Source organism: Perna viridis, chromosome 13 (assembly GCF_037379345.1).
Source record: "Perna viridis isolate PV_CMFRI_1.1 ecotype Kerala chromosome 13, ASM3737934v1, whole genome shotgun sequence".
NCBI lineage: Eukaryota > Metazoa > Mollusca > Bivalvia > Mytilida > Mytilidae > Perna > Perna viridis.
In genome coordinates, this window is record NC_142457.1 from 19807210 (window position 1) to 19831232 (window position 24023).

Sequence of the window (24023 nt, forward strand, 5' to 3'; positions counted from 1 at the left end):
GCATTATTTTGGTTATCTTATATTCTTTGTTGTGTGTGTGTCTGCTTGCCATGTCTTGTCTTTGTCTCTGAATTACATTCTTTTGATTGACGCTACACTTTTGGTTCTCTTGATTACTCTTTTCAGAACGTTTGCTAATTAATGACATTCCTGTTTTTATCATTTGGCAAAAATATCATGTTTTGTAAATTATCTAGCATTTATAATGAAATTTTCAGGTTTGTTTGTTTGATTGTTTGTTTGTTTGTTTGTTTTTTTACTTTTAATTCATCATTCTCAATGCGTTTATACACCGATAACATTAATCGTTATACTTCTTTTTTGTGGCTTCTTTTTAACTATGAATCTATGTACTATTTTGAATCGCTGAATTTATTCGTGTTTACCTTGCATTGATTCTCTGATTTAGTGACCAAATGATTATTTACATGATATATTTTTATTGAAAAGATAACAATGTTTTATCGAATGTTCCCAGTGTAATAAATTTCGATTATTCACACTGAAATAAATCCGGTAATTAATTGGAGAGAATGAATAACCGAAATATGATTATGACCACTCGTGCCAAGAACGCTTGAGGATTTAACTTCTTCGCGGAACAAGTTCCGCACACTCGCGAAATCCAGGGGTCTTCGGCTCACGTGATTATATTTTGGTTATCCACTCTGTCCAATTAATTATCTTATTATTCTCTCTGCTTTAGTGATCAAATGGTTATTGACTCGATATATTTTTCTCTGTATAAGTGACCAAACAATCATTGGCATAAAGTTTAACTCCCTTTTCTCTCTTTTAGTGACTGAATGATTATTGACATATGTTTTTTTTTTTTTTTTAGTAACCAAATGATAATTGATGAATATTACATATATTGTTAACTGTAATGTAATAATGCAATTGAAATCCAGTTAGGAAAAAAAGTAGTTTAAACCTTTCAGTTCTTTTCTTTTTTTCTGTGTTAAGGTTTCCTTTAATTATTCATAGTATATCTTTTCTTTACTGTATTAAGATTTTCTTAGGGCTCATTTTTGCTTAATAAAGCTCCTTAGCGCATAAACTTATTAAAAATAAAATATTTAGTTCTAATCAAGTTACCACCCTTACCGTTTGCAGTATGTTTTTGTCAAACTACAAACTTCAGAATATTTAAAAAAATAAACATGCATCGTTAATTTTCCTAAAAAATAGGTTTATTATTAATTAGATATGGTTTTTGTAAGTTTATTTTATTATCTATGAATAATTATGAGTGGTTATTATTCATGTTATTTTCAAAGGTTTGTATAAACCCAAAGATAAATTTTGTATGAATATGACTTTTTCTTGGAAATGATATTTAGAAACCAAAATGACTTAGACAATTAAAGAAAAACGGAACATATTTGAACCCTTGCTTTTATTAATTGTTAAAGGTATCTTTTCAAAAGTAATATGTATGTTTACTTTTAGTCATAAAAAGCATACTTTCGACCATTCACAATAAACAGCATTAGAGTCTCTGCTGGGTAGTCATGAATATTTCATAATCAATAGATTTATTTTCTGAATTATAACAAAGCACCATACACTATTCCATATAAAATTCTAATAAGAAAACAAATAGGTTCATTGAAAAATAACCATACGTTCTGAATAGATGTTCACATACCAAAAAGTATGAAATCGTTCGTTTGCAATATTTTAGTTTTGATTTAACTCCCTCTAATGTATACGTGTACTTAACAAATAAAGTTTTTTTTTCGTATATTTTATGTGTATACAAAACATCAAGATTATTATTTTTGTTTTTGTTATTTTGAATTGAAGAAGATTATTTATTTTTTGTTTTTGTTTTTGTTTGTTGTTTTGTGTAATTTTTAAATGCTACTTAAGTATCGTATTGTGTTTTTGTTGTTATTATTATTTAATATTTCAAATGTCGTTAATATAATCAAACAACTTAGCAACAAATGGTTATCATTATTTCCAGGTGACAAGACACTCCAATCTAAGACAATGAAGTTAAATCGATTAAATCGCTCTGTAGTTATAACAGTGATTGTAATCATCTTTGTTATCACCATTCACTTTTTCTCTGGTAACACCAATAAATCTGATAAACATGCAGAGTCAAGAGGATACGAGAATAACCTAGCTAAAGAGTCAACTATAATTAAGAAACTGATTTTAGACATAAAATCATCAATCGGACTACATAAATGGTGTAGAAACCATCAACTCAATAATATGACATATGGCCAGTATGTAGATAAGCATTGGGTTAAACAATACATACAGAAAGTAGCACCAGACATAAAAATTTCTAAAGAATATGCTTATGTGTCATCAGATGAAGAAATTACAGAGAGTTTATTAGAAAAACTACCACAAAATTACGTAGTTAAGCCAAGCCATTACTGTGGGGAAGTGATAATAGTAATGAATGGGTCACCAGAAACACATATGGTTAGGGGTCCGACAAAGATATGCAAAAAAGCGTCATTGTTGACTTGTTTAAAAGAAAGCTGCAAGTTCTGGTTAGAAAGATCATATAACGATTTGTTTGGTGAAAATTATTATAAAAGTACAACAAGGAAATGTTTATTTGAAGAGTACCTAGATACTAAAGGAATTCGGCCTATTGACATAAAGTCTTTTACCTTTTATGGAAGGCCTTTTATCATTGATGTAAGAGAACATATAGAAAATACGGAACCAGTAATGCAAGACTATTTTACACCAAGCTGGACACGTCTTAATTTAACGAGAGTTCCTGATCAAGAAAAGGCACCACGTAACTACGCTAGAAAGAAACCTGATTTCTTAGAAAAGTTTCTTTACTTCTCTGAGAAAATAGGTAGACCTTTTCCTTTCATGCGTATTGATTTCTTTTGGTATAGCGGAAATCTGTCTTTCGCCGAATTTTCTCCAACACCACATGGATGTGCTGGACGTTTTGCACCATTGATGCTTGAAAGATTTTATGGATTTCTTGTAAGTTACCCTCAATTGCAACTGCATCCCGATTTTGCTCTGCGATTTACTTAACTTTGCATATCAAATATTTCTAAAATGATAATGTCTTACCTCCAGTTACAGACACAAACCACACTAGTAAAAAACTACGTGGTCGTTTTTTAGCGCGTTATACTTCTAGGCTCCTGAATAGGGCATGTTGATATAGTGGTCACGTTCAAAAGATTTATGGTCATCATATGCATCATGAACTTGTGAATCGTTATTTTGTCTACTCTTTGTTTCCCCTTAATAACGATTCCAAGTCATCTTACAAATATACCGAAGAAGATTTGTTTTTGAATGCTGTAATTTTTATCGACAACATATACGTCCAGTGTGGCTGACACGTTTTTGACAGGCTTTAAACAATTCTAGTTTCGGGGATTTCATATATCGCATCTACCAAAAATAACTTAAGAAAAAGGATACTACAGACACTGTGAAGTCGGCCTCTAATTTGACCTACACTTAGACAATCTATACGACAAACGCGATGACTATTCGTTCCATATTGCCAACTTTCCTTTTATCTTTGGCAACACACCCCTTCCGCATTTGCATATGGAGTTATGATATCAGAAATCATTAATTATGCCAGAGCTTGCCGTAACTATGCAGACTCTTTGTATCGCGCTAGACTTTTTACAATTCTGTGAAAGGAATATGTTGCTACAAGTTTGAAATCATCACTACAGAAGGTTTTTGGTCGTCATCATGAACTAGTCGATCCTTACGGTGTATCAGCCTACACTATGAAAACTGATTTGTTTAACTTGTCATGGTTTTTCTTTACTCGTTTGTTTACCCCGGACTTGATGTTATATGAACAACTCGGCGGGTATTTGTAGAAAAGCAATGGGCGCTTAATCTACCGATGCACCTGGTCAATGCTCTCAGTTTTTTTTTTGTGCGGAGTCAGGGTTGCTTATTTACTTCAGTTGCTTTATACGTATTATTTCAGTGATTAAATATTCTTTATTGCGTGTTTCAGTTTAAAATGTCTGGTCTTTGTCCCTTGGTAACATTTTTTCAATAACCAGTAGAATATTGCCTCCATGCATTGTTTTTCGTTCGATTTCTGGTTCTCTTGAATTTCCTTTCACACTAAATTCATTTTTTTATTAATATTGTATACACACATTTTTATGAACTTATTATCAACTTTTAATGTGTTTTAATTTTTGAATTTAAATGTTACACGTTGACAGTTGCGTTGTTTACTCTTTATTGTTAAATTCTAAACAAATTAACAAAAAAAAAAATTAAAAAAAATAAGGACATCTAATCGATGTCTATTTTATTCACAATTTCTCGTCGTTATGTGCATCCCAGTATTATCGATTAATTCATAATCCCTTTTCTCTATTGACCGTGTAAGGTTACAGTGTATTCCCCCGTCAAGGGCGATATTTTTCATAATGCAAATGTGTTGATAAAACAATGTTCAGAGTTAAACCTCTACTGGATTATAATATATTTCTGTCTATGGCTACAGATTTTCAAGGCTTTACCTAGCATATATCGCATGATAATATCATATAATTAGACAAGTCTACGGATACACCAAAAAGATAAAATTAGGCCTGCAGATATCTGGTAAGGAGTAAACAATAAAAAAATTTTCCCAACCACCCCATATGTTCGGTGAGGGTTGGATGAAATTTACTTAATTTAGCTTTGTCTGAAGCCAGGAATTGATGAAGAGCCGTTTCTTTTGACAAACTATACAAAGCATGAGAAAGTCTGGGACTTGTGCAGGGAAGCAGTCCACGTCACAATAAATTATGTATGGCCAATCTATAGTCTATAGACTTTAGCACCCCAAAAATCAATTAGGCAAGAAGCAATCCATAAGTAAATTCACGATTGTATATTATATCTTGTCTAGTTTCCATGTCTATCTTGATCTTAATTTTAGCCATCACATCGATAAGCTCTAACGGCTGTCATGATCTTTCTCCATATCCTAGCGACTGTAATGTGGTCTATCTGGGTTCTAGTTTTCATCTCTAGAGATACCCAGGTTGTTTTGTGTGTATCATTTTGAGGGAGTAGGAATGTCATACCTCCTATGTCCAGATTGTTCTTGGAGCAAAACACTGCATTCTGAGTTGTTCTCTATTTTCGTTGATGTTAAATCCTTCCCCGTGATGAGTTCTCTCCCTGTATTATCTTTTCAAACGTTGACATTCATATAACCCGTTACAATCAAGCTGCCAAAAGTATTGTTCAATCTAGGGTAGATTGAAACTGGTTGTAAAACTTTTTGTTGTCTTCTTCCTCTGCTACGTTGGTAGGGGCGTAGCATTGTTACTTTTTGTAGCCCCGTGTAGGTCCGGGTGTCAAAAAAATAGGCCTACAGCAGCTCTAAGATGGGCGGAAAAGGCGACCAAATAGTGCTCAAGAATCTAGCTTGGGGCTAGGCGCGCTGCCCACAGAGCAACTGGGATGTGTGCCCCAGGTGGTGAAATGGGGTACTCCTGGCTTGTTACATGCTTGGGTTGTCTGGCTGTAATACGGATAACCTGAACGCAAACCATAGTGGGCGAAAAATACCACGTTCCTCGCACTTAAAAGAACCCTGCTGTGGTATTCGATAGGAGTAAGAACCTTTACGCTCCGCCACAGGAGGCTAAATTGCCCGACCCTACCCATCTTTCCCCTTTGTCATGTGGCAATCAAAATTTGTCGACCTTATTATCCTTGTGTCCCATCCTTTTTTTTCATTTCATCATCATCATTTTATGTCCATTGTATGATCCATTTCATTTTCATTGCCTGAATATAGCTGAAATATTGCTGCTCGGGCGTTAAACCTCAACAATCAATCAATCAATCAATCAATCAACTTTTTGTATCTTTGACATAAATCTTGCCACGATAAATCTTTCACTCACATGATTCCATTCGATGAATGAAGATTTAGCCTTCATGTTGAGTGAGATTTCTACTCCACATTGATGGCTTTAAGTAGTTAAGTAGTTCAGGTTCTTATTAGCAACGTTAAAAAACATTTGAAGTTGATCAAAAGAGCTATTATAGACAATAAAGCCATTAATCTCGGAGTTAATTATGTTGTGCTTATTTGGGAACTTTTCAACCGTAAAGTTAATTAGTTACGGTTGTATGTCGCATATATCAGGTCTAGGGACTGTCCTCATTGCACATCGCATTAAGAACTAATTTTTATAGAACAAATTATAATATTAGAAGTAAGTTCTCATTGCTCAAAAGTATAGCATAGTCTTCTTTTTTTTTCATTTCAAAGTGTACGTTTTCAGCCGCCTTAATTATTTCATTACTGAACATGCTTGTATACATGCTTGTCAAGTCATAAGTACATAGGAAATTTAGAAACTGTAAAGTAAAAGTTCCGAACTGCCTCGTACATAAATACCTTGGTCTTTATCTATTGGTAGCAAAAATAGTCAAGAAGTCTACTCAATTTCCACGATGGGAAATAATGGGACGACATGGTATTCTTATCTTTATATATAATGTTAGTGGTAGTTTTTTTGCACCTTTCTAGTAGTTCATTTAACACACTGGATAAATATAACACTGAAGTCTCTTGATATTGATATCCATTTAGTTGCTCATTATAGTATTATGCATTTTCTACTACCAACCATAAAATGTTAATAATATTTGTTACATACTTCCTCATACATCATTTAATATGTGAATTCTCTCCTCTCCTTTCCTTTTTCTTTGTTTTAATGTTTTTTTTTTCTAATTTCTAAAAAAATATAGAATACAACATTATTTTTTTCATCATTAAGAAACTTCATTTATTTTTTCTTGCTACAGCAAAAATAGCTTTTTTATTTTTCTTCAAAATGAAATTAATATTTTTTTCCAAAATATCCCAGGCTCCCCTCAATATAAAAAATGGTTGGTGCCTAAAATATAGCACATTTTTCAAAATTGCGTACATCTATTCATGGCATATTTACATTTACTATTTCATTTATTTACCGTACACACTCCTCATGAATACAATAAACGGCTGGCATGTTAACCACAAAGGAATTGCTAGATACAAACTATTCGTATACACTTCCTACAATGTCTTGAACTCTTTCGTAGATTCCCTCACTGATACCTGTAATATAATATTATACAATTAAAGACTGATGACAACATCAAAGGTATAGGAAACCTTTCAAGCCAATATAACAATAGCATGAATGTGATGAATTTATTTGACAAAAATCTCAGACGGGAAAGGAGTCATGGCCATCGCCACTATACCGCACCTAAGTTACATGATGTCTCCATAAATGGTCGCCCTCCTTTCATACAAAAACCTCTTTGACTTCATCACATTAGAACCAAATTTTATGTTATATCTCTCACTCTACTACACTCCCTTTACAAAATAAAGCTTGACACTTCTGTTTCTGACCCCACCTCATCATTATACAGATTTGTTGCCATCATTTTGGATATTTGTTTCCACAGACTCTTTAAACCAGTTTGTGTGAGAAGTCAAGATGAAGAAAAATGATCATTTCTTCCACTACCGTTTGTCAACAAAGGTATAGATGCAATTAATTTGGCTAACATCCTCCATCACAAAAACGATACCAGCAAAAAGACAAATCCATACCAATTATTTTATATTTCATACTTTACCCATTGCATTAAAAATTTTCAATTATAAAAGGCTATTGCAGAACCTCGAGATTGAGGACTTCAAGGCTAAACCGCCTGACTGTTCTTGCAAAATCTCCATTCAAATATGGTCCTTGTGGTCACGTCGTTAAGGGAGATTTAACCATTAACGAAAACGAATCTCTGTGTAATATCCTTCTAAAGGTTCCAAGTACCGTGACCCACCTCCATAAATTGGAATTATAACATTAAAGTTCTTATAGGTGCCGTCGAGGACTATTCAAGAAAATGGATAAAACGAGAACAAGAAGACATTGATTCTCTGTAAGAGTGGTTAAAGGCCGTGAGGTCTTTAATTTTGAAACGAATGAAAGTTTTAAGTAGGTCAATGACTGCCAAGGCTACATCAGTTTTCAAAGACCCCGATGTAACAAAAACATTGTCTACTTTACATGACAAATATGTTGTCGTACCAGCAGACAAAGCCCATAACAACATTGTTTTTGTCTGCAAATCGTTTTACATCCAATGTTTATTATCAGAGGTAGACGCAACAAATATTGGCAGTGATAAGACCTATACTGCTACCATTCTCTCCAAAGAAGAGATTGTGGAAAATCATAAATCTGTGCTATCCTCTTTTAGTCTCTCTACCAAGGACGATGATTGTGTTTTACCGTCTATGTACTAAATTCCTAAACTTAACAAGAATCCATACAAACAACGTTTCATAGCTGGATCTGCAAAATGTACCACCAAACCTCTTTCAAAACTTTTAACTTCTATACTCACAACTGTCAAAGACGGTCTGTAGTCCTACCAAAACACTTGTTACTCCCGTAGTGGTAATAATGCAATGTGGATCCTGAAAAATTCGATAGATCTTGCGTATGGAGTGTTCATATCACAACTCATACGTTATGCCAGAGCTTGCCGAAACTACGCAGATTTTTCGTATTGCGCTAGAACTCTAACAAATAGGCTTCTGGAACAGGGTTATGTTGCTACAAAATTGAAGTCATCACTACGGAGGTTTTATGGTCGTCATCATGAACTCGTGGATTGTTATGGTGTATCCATCAGCAACATGAAAACTGATTTATTCAACGGGTCATAGTTTTGCTTTCCTCGTTTGTCTATTCCGGACTTGACTTTTTATGAGCAAATCTGCGGGTGTTTCTAGAAAAGCAGAGGACGCTTACCCTACCGATGCACCTGGTCCATGCTCCTAGTTTTTAGTGGAGTCCGAGTTGCTCATTTACTTTTGTTACTTTGTATGTTTGATTTTAGTTACTTTATGTTCTTTGTTGTGTATGTCTGTTTTCCATGTCTGGTCTTTGTCCCTGGAATGCATTGTTTTGATTACCGCTATAACTTTGTTCCCTTGATAATTCTTTGGAGACATTCAGTTGAAGACTATTATCTGAATATAAAAGCATTAAAACCTATGATTTTTCTACACTGTATACATCTATTCCCCATACTCAGTTAAATTTTGACTTAAAAACAATAGACATCGTTGTTTTTCCAAGAAAGATGGTACACCTAGATTCAAATATATAGTTGTTGGTAGAGATTCCTCATACTTTGTAAGAAATAATTCCAAATCGTCTTCCATATATACAGGAGACGATGTTTACACAATGCTGGAAATTTTAATCGACAACATATTTGTCGAGTGTGGTGGACGTGTTTTTCAACAAACGTTCGGCATTCCAATGGGAACAAATTGTGCTACTTTACTTGCTGACCTATTCCTTCACTCTTATAAGGCTGACTTAATAGCTGATCTGATCAAAAAGAAAGAATGTCGTTTGACTAGATCCTTCAATTGCAGTTTCCGCTATATACATGACGTATTATCTTTAAACAATCCTAATTTCGGGGATATGATACATTGCATATATCCAAAAGAACTTGAGATAAAGGATACTACAGACACTGTAAAGTCAGCCTCATATATTGACCTACACTTAGAAATCGGTTGTAAAGGAAAACTATTGACCAAACTTTACGATAAATGTGATGACTTTTCATTCAGAATTGTCAACTTTTCTTTCATCTGTGGTAACATCCCTTCAGCATGGAATGTTCATATCACAACTCATACGTTATGCCAGAGCTTGCCGAAACTACGCAGACTTTTTTATCGCGCAAGAACTCTAACAAATAGGCTTCTGGAACAGGGTTTTGTTGCTACAAGATTGAAGTCATCACTACAGATGTTTTATGGTCGTCATCATGAACTCGTGGATCGTTATGGTGTATCCATCAGCACCATGAAAACTGATTTATTCAACGTGTTATAGTTTTCCTTTCCTCGTTTGTCTATTCCGGACTTGACTTTTTATGAGCAACTCTGCGGGTGTTTCTAGAAAAGCAGATGGCGCTTACCCTACCGGTGCACCTGGACCTGATATGTATGTCTGTTTTCAATGTCTGGTCTTTGTCCCTGGATTACATTCTTTTGATTATCGCTATAACCTTGGTTCCCATGATTACTCTTTGATAATATCGCTAGCATTAATTAAGCACCCAAAAACTGTTGTATTCACCAAGCCGTGCTAGAGGTGAATAGAACAGGTTTTAGTGGTGATAAAATATAAAAGCGGTTGTATATAAAGACTTTAATATATTTTTTTTTCACATCAATCAATGTGCTTGAGAGACTACTTTCGCATACTATTTTTTGGTTAATTCTTACGCTATTAAATACCGGATGAACGCAATTGATCTATTTGAATCGTAATGCGTTCATGGGTACAGGATTAATAATATTTGAGCGAATTTGAACTTTTGTCAAAACTTTACATGACCTGAAATTGGTTTTTGAAACAATCAGAAATCATAATCAAGTTATTTATTAAATGATATATTTCCTTATTAACTCTTTAAAACAAAATTCAAAACATTTTCCAGATATACTGAAGGAGATGTTTTACAAATGCTGGAACTTTTTTATAGATAATACATTAAATTTGTTCAGTGTTGTGGACGTGTATTTCGACAAATATTTGGCATTCCATTTAGAACACGTTAGGCTCCTCCACTCGGTGAATTTGTTTCCTGTTAAGAAGTTGACTTTTCAGCTGATCTGATCCGAAAGCAGGAACATCTTGTAGCTAGATTCTTCGATTTGATTTTGCCATATAGATGGCGTTAATGACACTTTAAAGTCCGCCTCATATGGTAAACGACACTGAAAGATCGATGAAGAAGGAAAACACTTGACCAAACTATACGACTAACGCAATGACTTTTCCTTCCTCATTGTCAAGTTTCCTTTCATTGTCCGAACATCGCTTCAGTACCTGTGCATGCGTTTGGAATTATCAGTTCACAACTCATGCGTTATGCCAAAGATTGCCGTAATTACGCAAACGTTTTGTACCGTGCTATACTTCTTACAATTAGGCTTCTTGAACAGAGGTTTGCTGCGCAAGATAGTAGTCATCGGTACAGGAGTTTAATGGTCAATATTATAAATTCGTGGATCGTTACGATATATCTATCTGCACCTGAGAACCGATTTGTTTACCATTTAGCTGGTTGTCTTTCCTCCTTCCCTACATTTGCTCACACGGACTTCAGCAACTCGGCGGGTGTTTTTAAAAAAGCAGGGGCCGCTTACTTTTCCATCGCACATAATCCATGATACAAGTTTTTAGTGGTTATCACACGTTTTTTGTTATGTTATTTTTTCTTGAAAGCTGAAATTGCTTTATCAAAAAGTATGCATCTAGTAGATATGTGACAACTTGTCTGTGAGCCGAAGATGTGTCCAATTTCAAACTTCCATACAATGCAGTTTATGGAACAGTTGTGATATTACTTTTTTGTTTTGCTACTTTCAATATAAATATGAATAAAGTAATAGCCTACAAAAGCGGTAAAAATGGTTTTTTTTTAAGTAAAATAGATCGTGGGAAAGACTACATATTTAAATATGCATTGGCGTTTAAATTGAAATGAAAAAGACTCAAAACTATCAAACTTGTGTATTACCGCTTCCTGTGTAATTCGGACATACTAAGACCATTAGGCTTCTATGATTCGAAATCTTGAAGAGTCTTCCTGCCGGACTGAAAAAAAAGGGGAATAAAAATTTCCAGAATCGATAACATTGTAATCATGATCTCAGTACATCCTCAGCTATACCATAAAACTATTATTTTAAACAGGTTGTAACAAGCATTCTGTTGAATACGGTATTGAAACAGTACTTTAACACAATTGTGAAAAATAGCATTCTCCTACAAATGTAAAGAGTTCGTCAGTTTCCTGTATTTATCATCCTAATTCCAACTACCGAAATGATAAAAAAAGTGAATATGAATTTGTATTAAAACATATTCCATGATTATTAATAAAAGTCATACAACTTCTCTTGTGTACTTATAAGTTTGCGTTACAAGACTTATAGTACAGAGCTGATCTGAAAGTAAATAGGTTGGACAGTGCATTTAAGGCCTGAAATGTGAACCAACTTGTTCAGTTTCCATTTACGTCGTTACTATGTCTTTGCAAATCACAACCCTGTTGGTCTTTAAAATTTTGGAGAATTCACTTTTTTCATGCAAGTAGTAGTATACACTTCCTTTAAAAGTTTTTCTAGAGTTCATCATTTACTGCTATGAGTAACGAAATAGGGAGGTTTACAGCGGCTTTGATTTTACATTTGGCAAATCCAGCTGTATATTTTCTGTTTGGAGTGACAGATTTGAAACGTCAAATATATAGAATGGAAAACCATTTCTTAATACTCAGTTATACGTAAAAAAGTATGAACAGACATGTAACTCTTTAATATGTCCATCGTGTGCTGAGTGAAATTCTAGTGGATTATCAAGACCCATTTCCTTAGTTACACAATCAATGAATTGTCTTTTGTACACGTAAACGTATGTCTGTTTATAGAAGGACAAAGTATGAAAAAAAAAATATTTGATAAAGTCACTAAACCAATGGATTGTTCACAAAATACCTCGTTTCAGCACCCACTGACGTTCTTTTCTATTGCATTTGAGTGAATGTGAATGACCTTATACACATTCTCCAATATAAGAGGGTGTCAAATTTTTCCTCTTTTTTGGCTCATTTCTGGCATATTATTCAAGTATTAATTTCCATTGAACGTCAAAAAAGAAATTGGACAGAAATTTACTTTTAATTTTAACTCATACGCCATGCCAAAGCTTGCCGAAAATAAGCAGACTTTTTGTATCCCGCTAGAATTCTAACAAATAGGCTTTTGGAACATGGTTATGTTGCTAAAAGATTGAAGTCATCGCTACAAAAGTTTTATGGTCGTCATCATGAACTCATTTATCGTTACGGTGCATCCATCTGCGCAATGAAAACTGATTTGTTGTACGTGTAATAGTTTTCCCTTTCTCTTTCGTCTACCCCGGATTTGACTTTTTATGAGCAGGTGTTTCTAGAAAAGCAGAAGTCGCTTGCCCTTCCGGTGCACCTGGTCCATGCTCCCGGTTTTAAGTGGAGTGCGAGTTGTTCATCTACTTTTGTTCCTTTGTATGTATGATTTTAAATACTTTACGTTTTTTGTTGTGTATGTCCGTTTTCCATGTCTGGTCTTTGTCCCAGGATTACATTCTTTTGATTTCCGCTTTAACTTATTTATTCCCTTAATTATTCGTAAGTCTTCAAGTTGCAATACCTTTTTGATAAAAGACATTTGCTGCTATTTTTAGGGTATTGATGTAGGATCTTAGTGACATTGAGTGTTTACTGAAATTTAACATCATTTCAAACGAGCCTCGGAATCATTGGAAAATATTATATTTTTGGCATTTTAATTTGTTATCAATTCGAAACATGATCGGGTTGCCGGCGTTTCATTCATGATTCGTTAGCTTTGGCCTCAAATGGACCGTTGACATGTTCTGTGTCAAGAAAAGTAGGGTATTAACTCCTTTCTCTTCAACATACTTTCATTAAACTTCTCTTTCTTAGCAAATATAATACTTGGCATTGAACTGGAACGAATCACAATGTTGATAATGCATATGGTTTTTATTTCCCTTCTTTTTCGCTTTGTGTGTGATGTCATGTTTTTTTTCTTTATTCATTAAAAGTCATTTCATGATTGATGTATTTATATAATTACAGATTATGACACATGACATTGGTTCATTTATGGTCAGTTTAAGGTAATTTTTCATTTCAGGAAACCTAGAGTTCAAAGTAGGTCATAAATACAGAAAAAATGTTCGTATTATTGTTTCTTAAAACGCAAAATCAGTGTGGGATACCATTTTTCCCCAACTTGCCATCCTGGCTAGTGGAATACTGATCTTGCTAACCAAATAGTAATTCAAATAGCCAATGTTTTTTTGCTATCTTCTGTCTTTCTTTTTCTTTCTTCAATTATCTTTTCATCTGTTTTTTTTTTTTTTAAATTTATCAAAAACGTTTTCCATTTTCAAATTTCCCCTCACATTGAAATTGTCATATACTTCACAGTAACAAAATATATACTCCATTTCTAAATTCGCATTTTAAAAATAAAATTATATTTCAGCAGATTCATCATTATGAAACAAGTAAATGTGTATCATTTGCTTCTTGTTCATTTTTATTATGACAATAAACAACTAATTTGCAAGGTAACAATTCTTAAGTTAAAAAAATAATTTGGTTTGAATACTTATACGAGATCAGGACCGTCGTGTAGGTTTTTGCACATCCCGATAACCGGAAATTAAAATGGCTGATCATAAACAATGCTTTACAAGTCAATAAAATTGTGCATATCATGCCGGAATTCACTTGACATATTGAAGCTTAACAACTTAAATTGTAGGGAACATACTTTTAATGTATGTTATTAAGGGATGTTTGACTAAATAACCTGTTGGCTGGGTAACTTGTCTTGGAACTTGCCAATGACAGTCGCCAAATTGAGAAGTGTAAGCTAATGAGAACTCGCCAAAATACACATCTATTCGTACTTGGCGAGCTGGCGAGCGGTGGTTTCCCACACTGAAAATATAAAAAAAGCCAATAATAACCTTATAATTTACCTTTTAAAACCGGGAACAAATCACTCTGACAAACTTATAATATCATTTAATACAATGTACTTTAAAGCCATATGATTTTCTGGTGACTTTAATAACACAGGCTCACATATTTTTCATCAATGATACTTATTAGTATGTAAGAAAGTACGTTTGTATTATTATAATGACCTGTTTAAACATAAAATTTTTAAGTACAAATTATTCTTTTCAATTCATACACTCAGCCCATCAACAATATAATACGCTTAAAGCTATTTTTGCGACCAATTAAAGCATGTGACAAAATAATTTTAATTTATTTTGTTTACCTTATATATTAATTATTAAATTAAAACGAACAAAGACATTTGATTCCGATTGTTAAAAATGATGATCAGTTTATAGAAAGAGCAAATGAATGTTGATACAAGACGGATACCTTATCAAGCGAGATATTTATTATGTATATGTACTTCTTTTTTTATATTTTTCTTCATTGTTTGTTTTAATTTATTTGGCTTAAAGAACTAAATAAAAAAAATGACTAGATACAGCTCAAAATGTCGTTTTATAATTACAACACTGTGTCTTCTTACTACTATTTACTTTGTATTCTATTTACCTAAAATAGTATTTTTCGCAGATCGCAAATTATGTATTATTTGCACCAAAGAGCTAAAAATGTCAAAAAAAAACTTTCTTTAATAAGTTCAAAATCGTTCAGTGATAAAATACAGTGGGAGTACAAAGCTCTAAGAAAAGTTTTGATTGCAGCATCAAATGTAACTACTGAACCAATGATGGTTACGATATGTAACCTTGGCACAGAACTGGTTATGCAATACCTTTGAAATGGGAATTCATTCCAAGGTATTGTTAGCTTTACTTATAAGAACAAACCGTATGCTTCAGGCACTAAGCCTTTCCGATGCACATTTTTCGTTTCTGTTCTCTCTACATTCTATTGATAAGGTAGACCGTCCCATATCATTCCTGTTTGTATAGTAATTGGTGTGGCTGTGTAAGCACTGATGCAGGTCCTCTGCCGTTTTACCATATTCAATCAGAGATTGTCACATCAAATATGTTGCAGGTACATCCCAGAAACGTGTAACATTTGTAATCACACGCACAGTAAGCATATAAAACATTCACACGATTCCCACAAAACACGCACACGAAGTACGAACAGGAAGCACGTGATACACGAAAGCAACACGAAACAATATGACGAAGCACGATACACGAATGATCGTGTTCGCCAAACGTATTCATCCCTGTAGTTGATACATTTCGGAATTTAACTTGCGAAACGAAACTGATGATATATTATGGTATACAGTGTACGTCTGTTCGTCGTATTGCTAACATCTTACATGAATTTGTAAACTAATATGTATTATGCTTTAACAAATCCATTCGATATATACAATTTTTTAATGACCATATGTATTTTGAAATAAAATCACATTTTTTATACATGGAATATCGCGAAAACATAAACATCGTTCTAGGAGTATGAAAATATTGACATTTCATTCAGTATTGGTAAAAATGCTATATTTTAATGTATTTGGTGTATACGGTCTTGAATTACTTGCGAACATTTACATAGTAATTTAAAGCTATAGTTTCACAAAGTGAAGTTAGTTGAATCGCCCGAAGTGTTGCACATGGTGCAGGCGATGTGTCTGAAGTTATAAAAACAGAGATTGAAGGAAGCGCAGCCCTGCATCTTTTTTTTTTGAATCTTGACTGACCTTTAGACTTTATTTGAATATTTATTCATAACATATAAATATATAGTAATACACATATTAGTTATGTAAACACAGAAATTTATGATTTCACATTGGATTTTCTTTAACTTTGTTCAAAAGTGTCTGCTTTTATCTTTACTTGCCTTTCATATTTACATATCAGTACACCTCTGTTTATAATAAAAGTTCTTATAGTCACAACAGCCGATCATATACAAAATGAACTTACTGCAATATCAACGAGTGTGAATATTGTAACAGTTGTAGTTAATAATGAATTACACAACAATTCCGATTATAGTCATGTTGGATACTTACGATTAATGAATTTTAGAACTAAAATGATAGACATGCTAATTCAGTAAGAAAAGGAAGTGTTTTTGTTTGAATGTGATTTCCTATGGATCCAGAACCTTTTGAGATATGTCATGTCTGAAAAGGGAAGATTTGATATGTTATTGATACCAGACACAAAAGACGGGAGAGTTATTAATGGAGGATTTTATTATATGTTTCCTACAAATAGAACAAAGTCTTTTTTCAGTAAATTGACATCGATGATGACAAACATAGATAAAAAATTTGATTCTTTAGATTACAAAAAGCCTGTTCCAGAAAACGAAAACGACCAGGTTTTTCTAAGCAGTTTGATCACTAAAAATATGCAGGAGTGAAGTATCATATTATGCTTTTTTCAAATTTTCCTAGTGGACTTTGGTATCGGACAAAGCCGTCAGTTAGAAAATCATGGAATCCTTATGTAATTCATAATAACTGGATCATAGGTGATACACTAAAAGTAAATCGTGCGAAGAAGTATGGGCACTGGTTTCTTGATAACGAGAACAGGTGCAAAGTTTCGAAAGTTAAGGATGTTATATCCCTATAGATCGATTTCCTGTGATTCTTTCATTCATAGATGACAATACAATGAAATAAACACCATAAATACCTTTGATACATAGCTTCATGATAATCATTCAACATTTGACTTTTGGTGATCTCTGAATGCACTTACCTTTGTTGATTCCAGATATACGATGGTGCAGATTTGTGTTTCACTATTTATTTCAATTGTACACAAGTTGTAAACAAAAATATCGGCATGTAACTATTGCTGAATAAATTCTATAAAGTAACATGTTAACAATATGTTAAGACAATATGAACTATGATTGAACGTAAGATACATAAGATAGTACAAATAGATACTGGCTATATTTTTTTTTACATCTTACGTTATTATAAAACTAGTTGTCGTCACGTATGCCGTTCTGTTTCTTCATTTACACTTTACAGCCGTGACCACCCCCCCCAAAAAATATATATAACGTCCCTACCAAAGGTATGTTTATCTGCTGGATTTGTTTTGCGTTGAAATCGAGTTTCCTCTTTTTCATAGATAGGTTAAGTTCACTGTCTGTAATGCTTGTCCAGTTTTTGCTGAAAAGCATGTTGTCATTTTGGACTGACATCTATACATGTACATGTACGTGTTTCATTCAGAGTGTCATCTTCCTCGACTGTCTCTAAATCCAATTGTTCTCTTTCTATTGTTTTTTTCTGTTGTTATGTACGTTATTAATTGAAGATTGACAACGGTTCTTTTTTCAATAGGTTCAAGTTCTATGCTGATTGTTTGCTGATAGGATATGGAAGCATGTTGTTGTAGATGGACATTGACGTGATTCTCAAGAAAATATTGTATTTGTTTTTTTTTTAAATATACCAAATAAGGAAAACAAACCCCACCTGAAACATGGAGTGAAAAAATAACAAGGGTACCCATTAGTGTTCAATTATTTACGAGAAACACCCTTTACAATATTAATCAGTCAAGCAATGAAAGTACATATTTCAAGGATATGTCGGTTTATACTTGCTTTGATAATAATTTTATTCAGGAAAACAAAGTATCAACTAATTGATTTGCGAATGATATGAATTTAGTGTATCTTATTTATATATTTTCATCTTTTATTAATATTTGAGGAAACTTTACCGAATATTTGATCTATGTTTGATTTTCCGTTTATTCTACATTGGGAACCTCTTAACTGTGAGTAAATCATCAATGTTTACAAAAACTAACCAAAAATCATTGTATAAACACATAAAAGTTATCAATAGAAAATAATCATAAATAACAATAAAATCAATCACCGGAATTACCGCCGCAATTACTGTCCGAATTCGCTTGATCGAACATTGTAGACCTGAACATGACATCAAATGATAATGCAGCGAGTGGCCAGCGCTTTACTTTTATTTATTGAAATTTCAGAACATTCTAACCCGAATAATCCAGTCGTTATATTATCTTCCCTACGATAACTCCATTCCTCGAGAGTGAAGTGAAACGGATACGGAGAGGGACTGGATTATTCAGGTTAAACATTTTCCCGAATAATTCGACTTACTGATACAAAACCGTGATCTAAGTCAACATACATCAAAGAAAACAAATCGATTATCATTCATGATTAGCATTGCGTAACTGGTCACATTGATAAATTCCGGGTTTTAGTCGAAAAAGTAATCAGAAAAAATGAATAAAAACAATATCTTCCATCAAATAAAACACTTTTCAATCAATTTGGAGCATATTTTGAGGTTTTCTTGGGTGTTCTGGGGTTTTCTTGGGTATTTCTATCGTCCGTATCAAAAAGTCCATCAAATTGGTCAAAAAACCTATTTACATGCATGATTATTTGTAAACTAGATTAATATTGTGTGAAAATTTTACAAGCCAATTATAGATAATCCATCCAATTAAGGAAGATTACAAAAAACATTTATGTAGTTCGACCTGACAAGATTTCAGCTCATAAAACCACTATTGTAAGACTGATTAAGATTCTATGTAGAACAGATTACCTCCAATTTTCTATTTTAACTACATTACATTTTCATAAAACAAATATATTTTAATTGTAAGCCTAATTATATCGATTAATGAAGACTTAGTTCTTCCTGTCAATATTTTGGATTTACCTCTAAATTAATTTCAAAAATCTATTCATTAAAATGTAGCAATGTAAAAATATAAGCTTTAAGAATATGATAAATACTTTCAAAGCAGCTATTATTATAGGCAAGGATTTATTTATAACTCCTTTGTATAGACTTTAAGAATAATTAAACATTATTTGATAGACATGACAAATTTTCTCAATAATTAACTTTATTCATCAACATGTTCCCTTTTTCATCTCCATTTTCTTCTCAATATTTTCACTTTATTTTTGTCATTTTTCTAAAAGATAAGAACACTTTTATTCTTCTTTAGAAATTATTTATTCTTTGTTTAATTCCATTAAATAAAATGGGTGTACCAACCCCCACCACCCACTTCTGGCTCCGCCACTGGCGTAACACAGGTGTAGTGGTGTGTAGACAAAGTAGGAAATAAAAAGAAATATAAAGACTTATTTTAAAGCTAAAATTAAAAAGAAATGAATACTATTGGTGGGAAGCGTAACACAACTTTATAAGTGGTGTGTCTAGACATTTACGTAGATCCGGACATCGGCTAGATCTATGCATGTTCACAGAGGTCAATCTTGTCACTATGAAAAAAAAGTATAACTTTAGAAATGAGTCATAACAAAAATGCAAGTGATGTTCTGTTCTGAATGTTCGGCTTTGGACTGATAAATGACGAAAAAATGATAGCGTCGCCAATTATCTGACTACAGTACAGTAGATATATATACCCAAATAATTGTTCTCAAAACTGAATAAAAAGAGCATTTATTTAAAGTAAAAAAAAATAAAATATACATGGGCTCAATCATATAATTTAATATAAGATAATGAGAAGAGGATTATAATAAATTCAAGAAAATCCACGTTGATTCATGACCAACTACACATCGCTAACCAAATGCGCATGCGCACAATCTCATGTCAATCTCGATATTTTAGATATATTCATGAATGTCGCCACAAAGGCTAAACAAAACAACTAGAAAACACATTTGGACAAAGGATAAAATCATTATTAATCGTTAAAAACCAAAAAACAATATGCAGTGTTTTTTTTTTTATTGCAATATTATTGGGCAAAGAGTGTATCGTGTCACCGGTGACAAAACGCACACCAACTAAATTTGGACCCGAAATCATGCCATTAATGCAATAAAAATGGAACATTTTATTCTAAAACCATAAGTTGAAGTTTTAAATGGCTTGTTTTGTTGTTTGTTTTTAACCTTTATACTGCCAACGGGCCGATTAAGACAGATTTACGTTGTCATTACCCGCAAGTGGGCCGATATGGGCCGATTTACAATAAACGTGCATTTTATCTTGATTTTTATTAATTCTTAATTGATTAAACGAAAATTTGATAGTTAAAAATGCTTATTTGTAATGCATTTAAAAGTCCCTAATCCTCAAAGAACGGTGGTTCCGTGTTTACAAACTCATAGTGTCGGAATGTATTTATATGTACTTGATGAAATTGAGCATCTATTAGTGCTAATGGGGTGCTTTTAAAACTAATATAAGCACAAATGCATGATGTCCGTTTCATTAAGATTTTTTGTATCAAATATTTTCTTACATACGTTTCAGTGTTTTGACTTTGAGTAGGGTTTACCTGTTGAGCTCTCTGTGTCATTACTGAAATTACTACCTACATGTACATGTATAAAGGACATGTTTACGTACTGAAAATAAGTATATTTATACTATCCAATGTGTAGTTTAAGTAAATGATACTAAGTATTATACCCACCTATATGTACGTTGTTAGGAATTAACTGATACCATAACCAAGGGACCAACCAGGAGTACCACAAACTTAGCGTTACTTCCGAAGAACTTTAAAAAATGTTATTGTGTCGGAATCAGAGTCAATAAGAAACTTAAATTATAGTAGTGATTGTGAAAAGACTTAAATCAAATCCTTCTAAGTTAGCTCAAACATCACATAATTAGGAGACAACAAACCTTCAAAACAGCATATTAACTTGGTTATACTACAAAAGGCAATCTGTTCTCTATTAATATGGACCAGACTTTCAAGGGAACGTACAACACAGACAGGCGTTTTTATATTTTCAATTAAAATAGAGTGGCTCACACAGTACCTAAATACATGTGGCAGGAAACAATTAGTGAATATTAGAACATTACAATAAGTCATATATTATACGAAGCACGTGAATAACAATTTTAAAAAGCTTACAATTTATCATGAGAGTACATGCATTCGCATTATTTCTAAGGTGCATTTGACTTTTAAAATGTGTATAGATACAGTATACTCAAAATGACGGACGAAGTTTTAAGAATGAGCACACTAAATTATTACTTTTCCGAGGTAAAAGATCTTACGTACGGTGTTTTCCCCCGAGAAGGAACTCATCGAACCTGTCAGAAGTGTTCCTACTACTAATTCTACCGTAGTATACATGTTGGGTTCGCTTATCATTTTTCGGATTTATTACACCCAATGTGCATGTACATAACGTCACAGCCACTGGCCGTGGACCGGAAGTGACCCTTGGGTTTGACCGGAAGTGACCACTGACAATTCTAGACAATGACCATTGACCATTCTGACCATTGATCCGTCTGGACAATGCTCAGTTTTGTATTTTTTTACCCTTTTGACCCTTCTGACCCCTGACCTTTACCACCCCCACTCTGTAGTGTATAAGTCCGATACGGACGAGTTCAAATGGACCTGCCTGCTCATTAGCGTATTCCTATGGATTCGAATCGTTAATTACAAAAAAGCACTCCTTCGTTGGCGTTGTCCTATAGATTTAAATGTGTCAATGGCAACAATTAAAATTTAATTTTTTTAATTGTGACCAATGCAATTCAAACGTGTGAGACCCAATCGCGTGTGGCCGGGGGGAGGATAAATACTCCGGACATTTACGGACTTCCAGAAGAGAAAATGTAAGAACCTTAACCTCGAAGTTAGTTTTGCTTACGTGGCACCTGGTTTCCTCCGGGAATTGGGTTCATTGTAGTGTTTGTGTTGAACACAAACCTGGAAGTATGCTCGTTTACTTGTAACCTGGGGCCCTTGTGGGGAAGGTTCAGTTATGACGGTTTTTTTTTTCTTTGTAGAATGAATTCCTAGAACAGACTCATCCTGACGGAAAACTATATGAAACTGGTGAAAGCAACACATACCAAAAATGTCATACCGTATCTCGTAGAAAGTTGTATCTTATCCGAAGAAATGGGCGAATGTATCGTGGATCAACCGACCAGAGCGGCGAGGGTGAGATCCTTCCTGGAACTCCTGCCCAGAAGAGGACCAAAGGCTTTCGATGTATATTAACAGACCTTAAAGGAACTAAAACGGCGGAGGCGTACACCTCGAAGAGGACCGTGGAATCGTTCAACTGATCCAAGATCCGGTGACACTAAACTTTCCGGTCGGTCCGTGGAAGGTGTTGTAAAATAACGTGGATAAAATTTTCGGTGTAGTGGAACGTATAAAGAACAATTGATTTGGTTACATGAGCGAACATTTAGGGCCAAACGTCTACGTCACGACCGGAGACGATAGTTAGTATATTGATATCAGACGTTACTGGATATCACCCAACGATAACCAAGTGAGCATGGAATCAGTTTGACATTCGATCAATATGATACATCCGACGTGATAAAAGTCATTCCGGACCTATCTCCGGTTTTAAAGTAGGCACTCCGGTGTTATATGGCGCATCAAAAAGTAGAAGATGCCGCGTGTTGTTTTGAACGTAATCCAGACGGATTATTGTAATGTTATGAATAAATGTTATATTTTCGTCTCGGGCTTCATGAATAGCATCGCCATAATACATTTTCGATACTTATTGACAAAATCGACAACTTTATCTGTAGCTTCTTCGGGGTCGTCCAGGGTCCTGGTCACGTGCGTCATGGGTCGTCCTGCATATCTGTGTATTAGGTAAAATATACAATGTTGTCCACACACGATTGAATCTTCTTCTTGTACTAGTACTGTGTTGTACGTCCAACTACTGCAATGTTTGTTAATAAAATTCAGGTAGGCATGTTAAAAGGGTGGTCCTCCCGTTGGGTTGTAGTATTCTCCTCTCGAATTGGCGTCTACGTATACGGCTACCCAGTGTGTGCAGGGAGATTATCAGTATCCGTGTTTCCCATTAAAGCAAAGAGAGTCTCTTGACAATCTGTTCCGCGCATACACCCCTTTAAATACGTGTCTGGTGACCGGGTGCTTTTTCAGTATGGCGTCAATGTTTGTCGTGTTCATTATGCACTGTAGTCAAACAACACTTGTCTGTTTCTATCTATTTCGATGACGTTGTCAAATTCGGCATACAATACGACGTTGCTGGTAGAGTGAAGGGCTTCCGAAAAATGAATCTAGTCTCAGGTTGCCTTGCTTGATCAGCTGAAATGCTCCCACTTACGACATGTCCGGTGTCAAATCAAAGGCGAATAATATGTATCCTTTGGCGTATTCTTTTCTCGTGATTGCGGTTCCTTCGTCCTGGTACATTTTGTGAGTGACAGCAGAACGACGACTCCAGTCATTTTCACGATATCAAAATGAAAATCATACTTTCTGTTTAACGAGCTTACACAGGATCTTAGACTGCATTTGACTTGTAGTATAAATATG

At 33.9% G+C, this 24023-nt stretch overlaps 2 protein-coding genes across 5 annotated transcripts; both read left to right on the forward strand.

Moving 5' to 3' along the window:
- The first annotated feature begins 279 nt into the window (after positions 1–279).
- Positions 280–11503, forward strand: LOC148599864 (uncharacterized). Of its 4 annotated transcripts, none has more exons than XM_088557976.1 (3): positions 1181–1280; positions 1973–2976; positions 10537–11503. In XM_088557976.1, the coding sequence occupies exons 2-3, from the start codon at positions 1999–2001 to the stop codon at positions 10543–10545; spliced, it is 987 nt and encodes a 328-aa protein (XP_088414102.1). In that variant the 5' UTR covers positions 1181–1280; positions 1973–1998; the 3' UTR covers positions 10546–11503. The 4 variants fall into 4 exon arrangements, with proteins under 4 accessions (XP_088414101.1, XP_088414102.1, XP_088414103.1 ...); XM_088557977.1 differs by lacking the exon at positions 10537–11503 and adding an exon at positions 7465–10509; XM_088557975.1 differs by lacking the exon at positions 10537–11503 and having other exon boundaries at positions 280–1218; positions 1973–3983.
- A 3937-nt stretch (positions 11504–15440) lies between these two features.
- LOC148599865 (UDP-galactose:fucoside alpha-3-galactosyltransferase-like) lies at positions 15441–17666 on the forward strand (the record flags this gene model as incomplete). Its single annotated transcript, XM_088558103.1, has 2 exons — positions 15441–15611; positions 17061–17666. Coding segments are annotated over 2 exons (399 nt in total), but the record flags the coding sequence as incomplete, so codon positions are not given.
- Positions 17667–24023: the final 6357 nt, after the last annotated feature.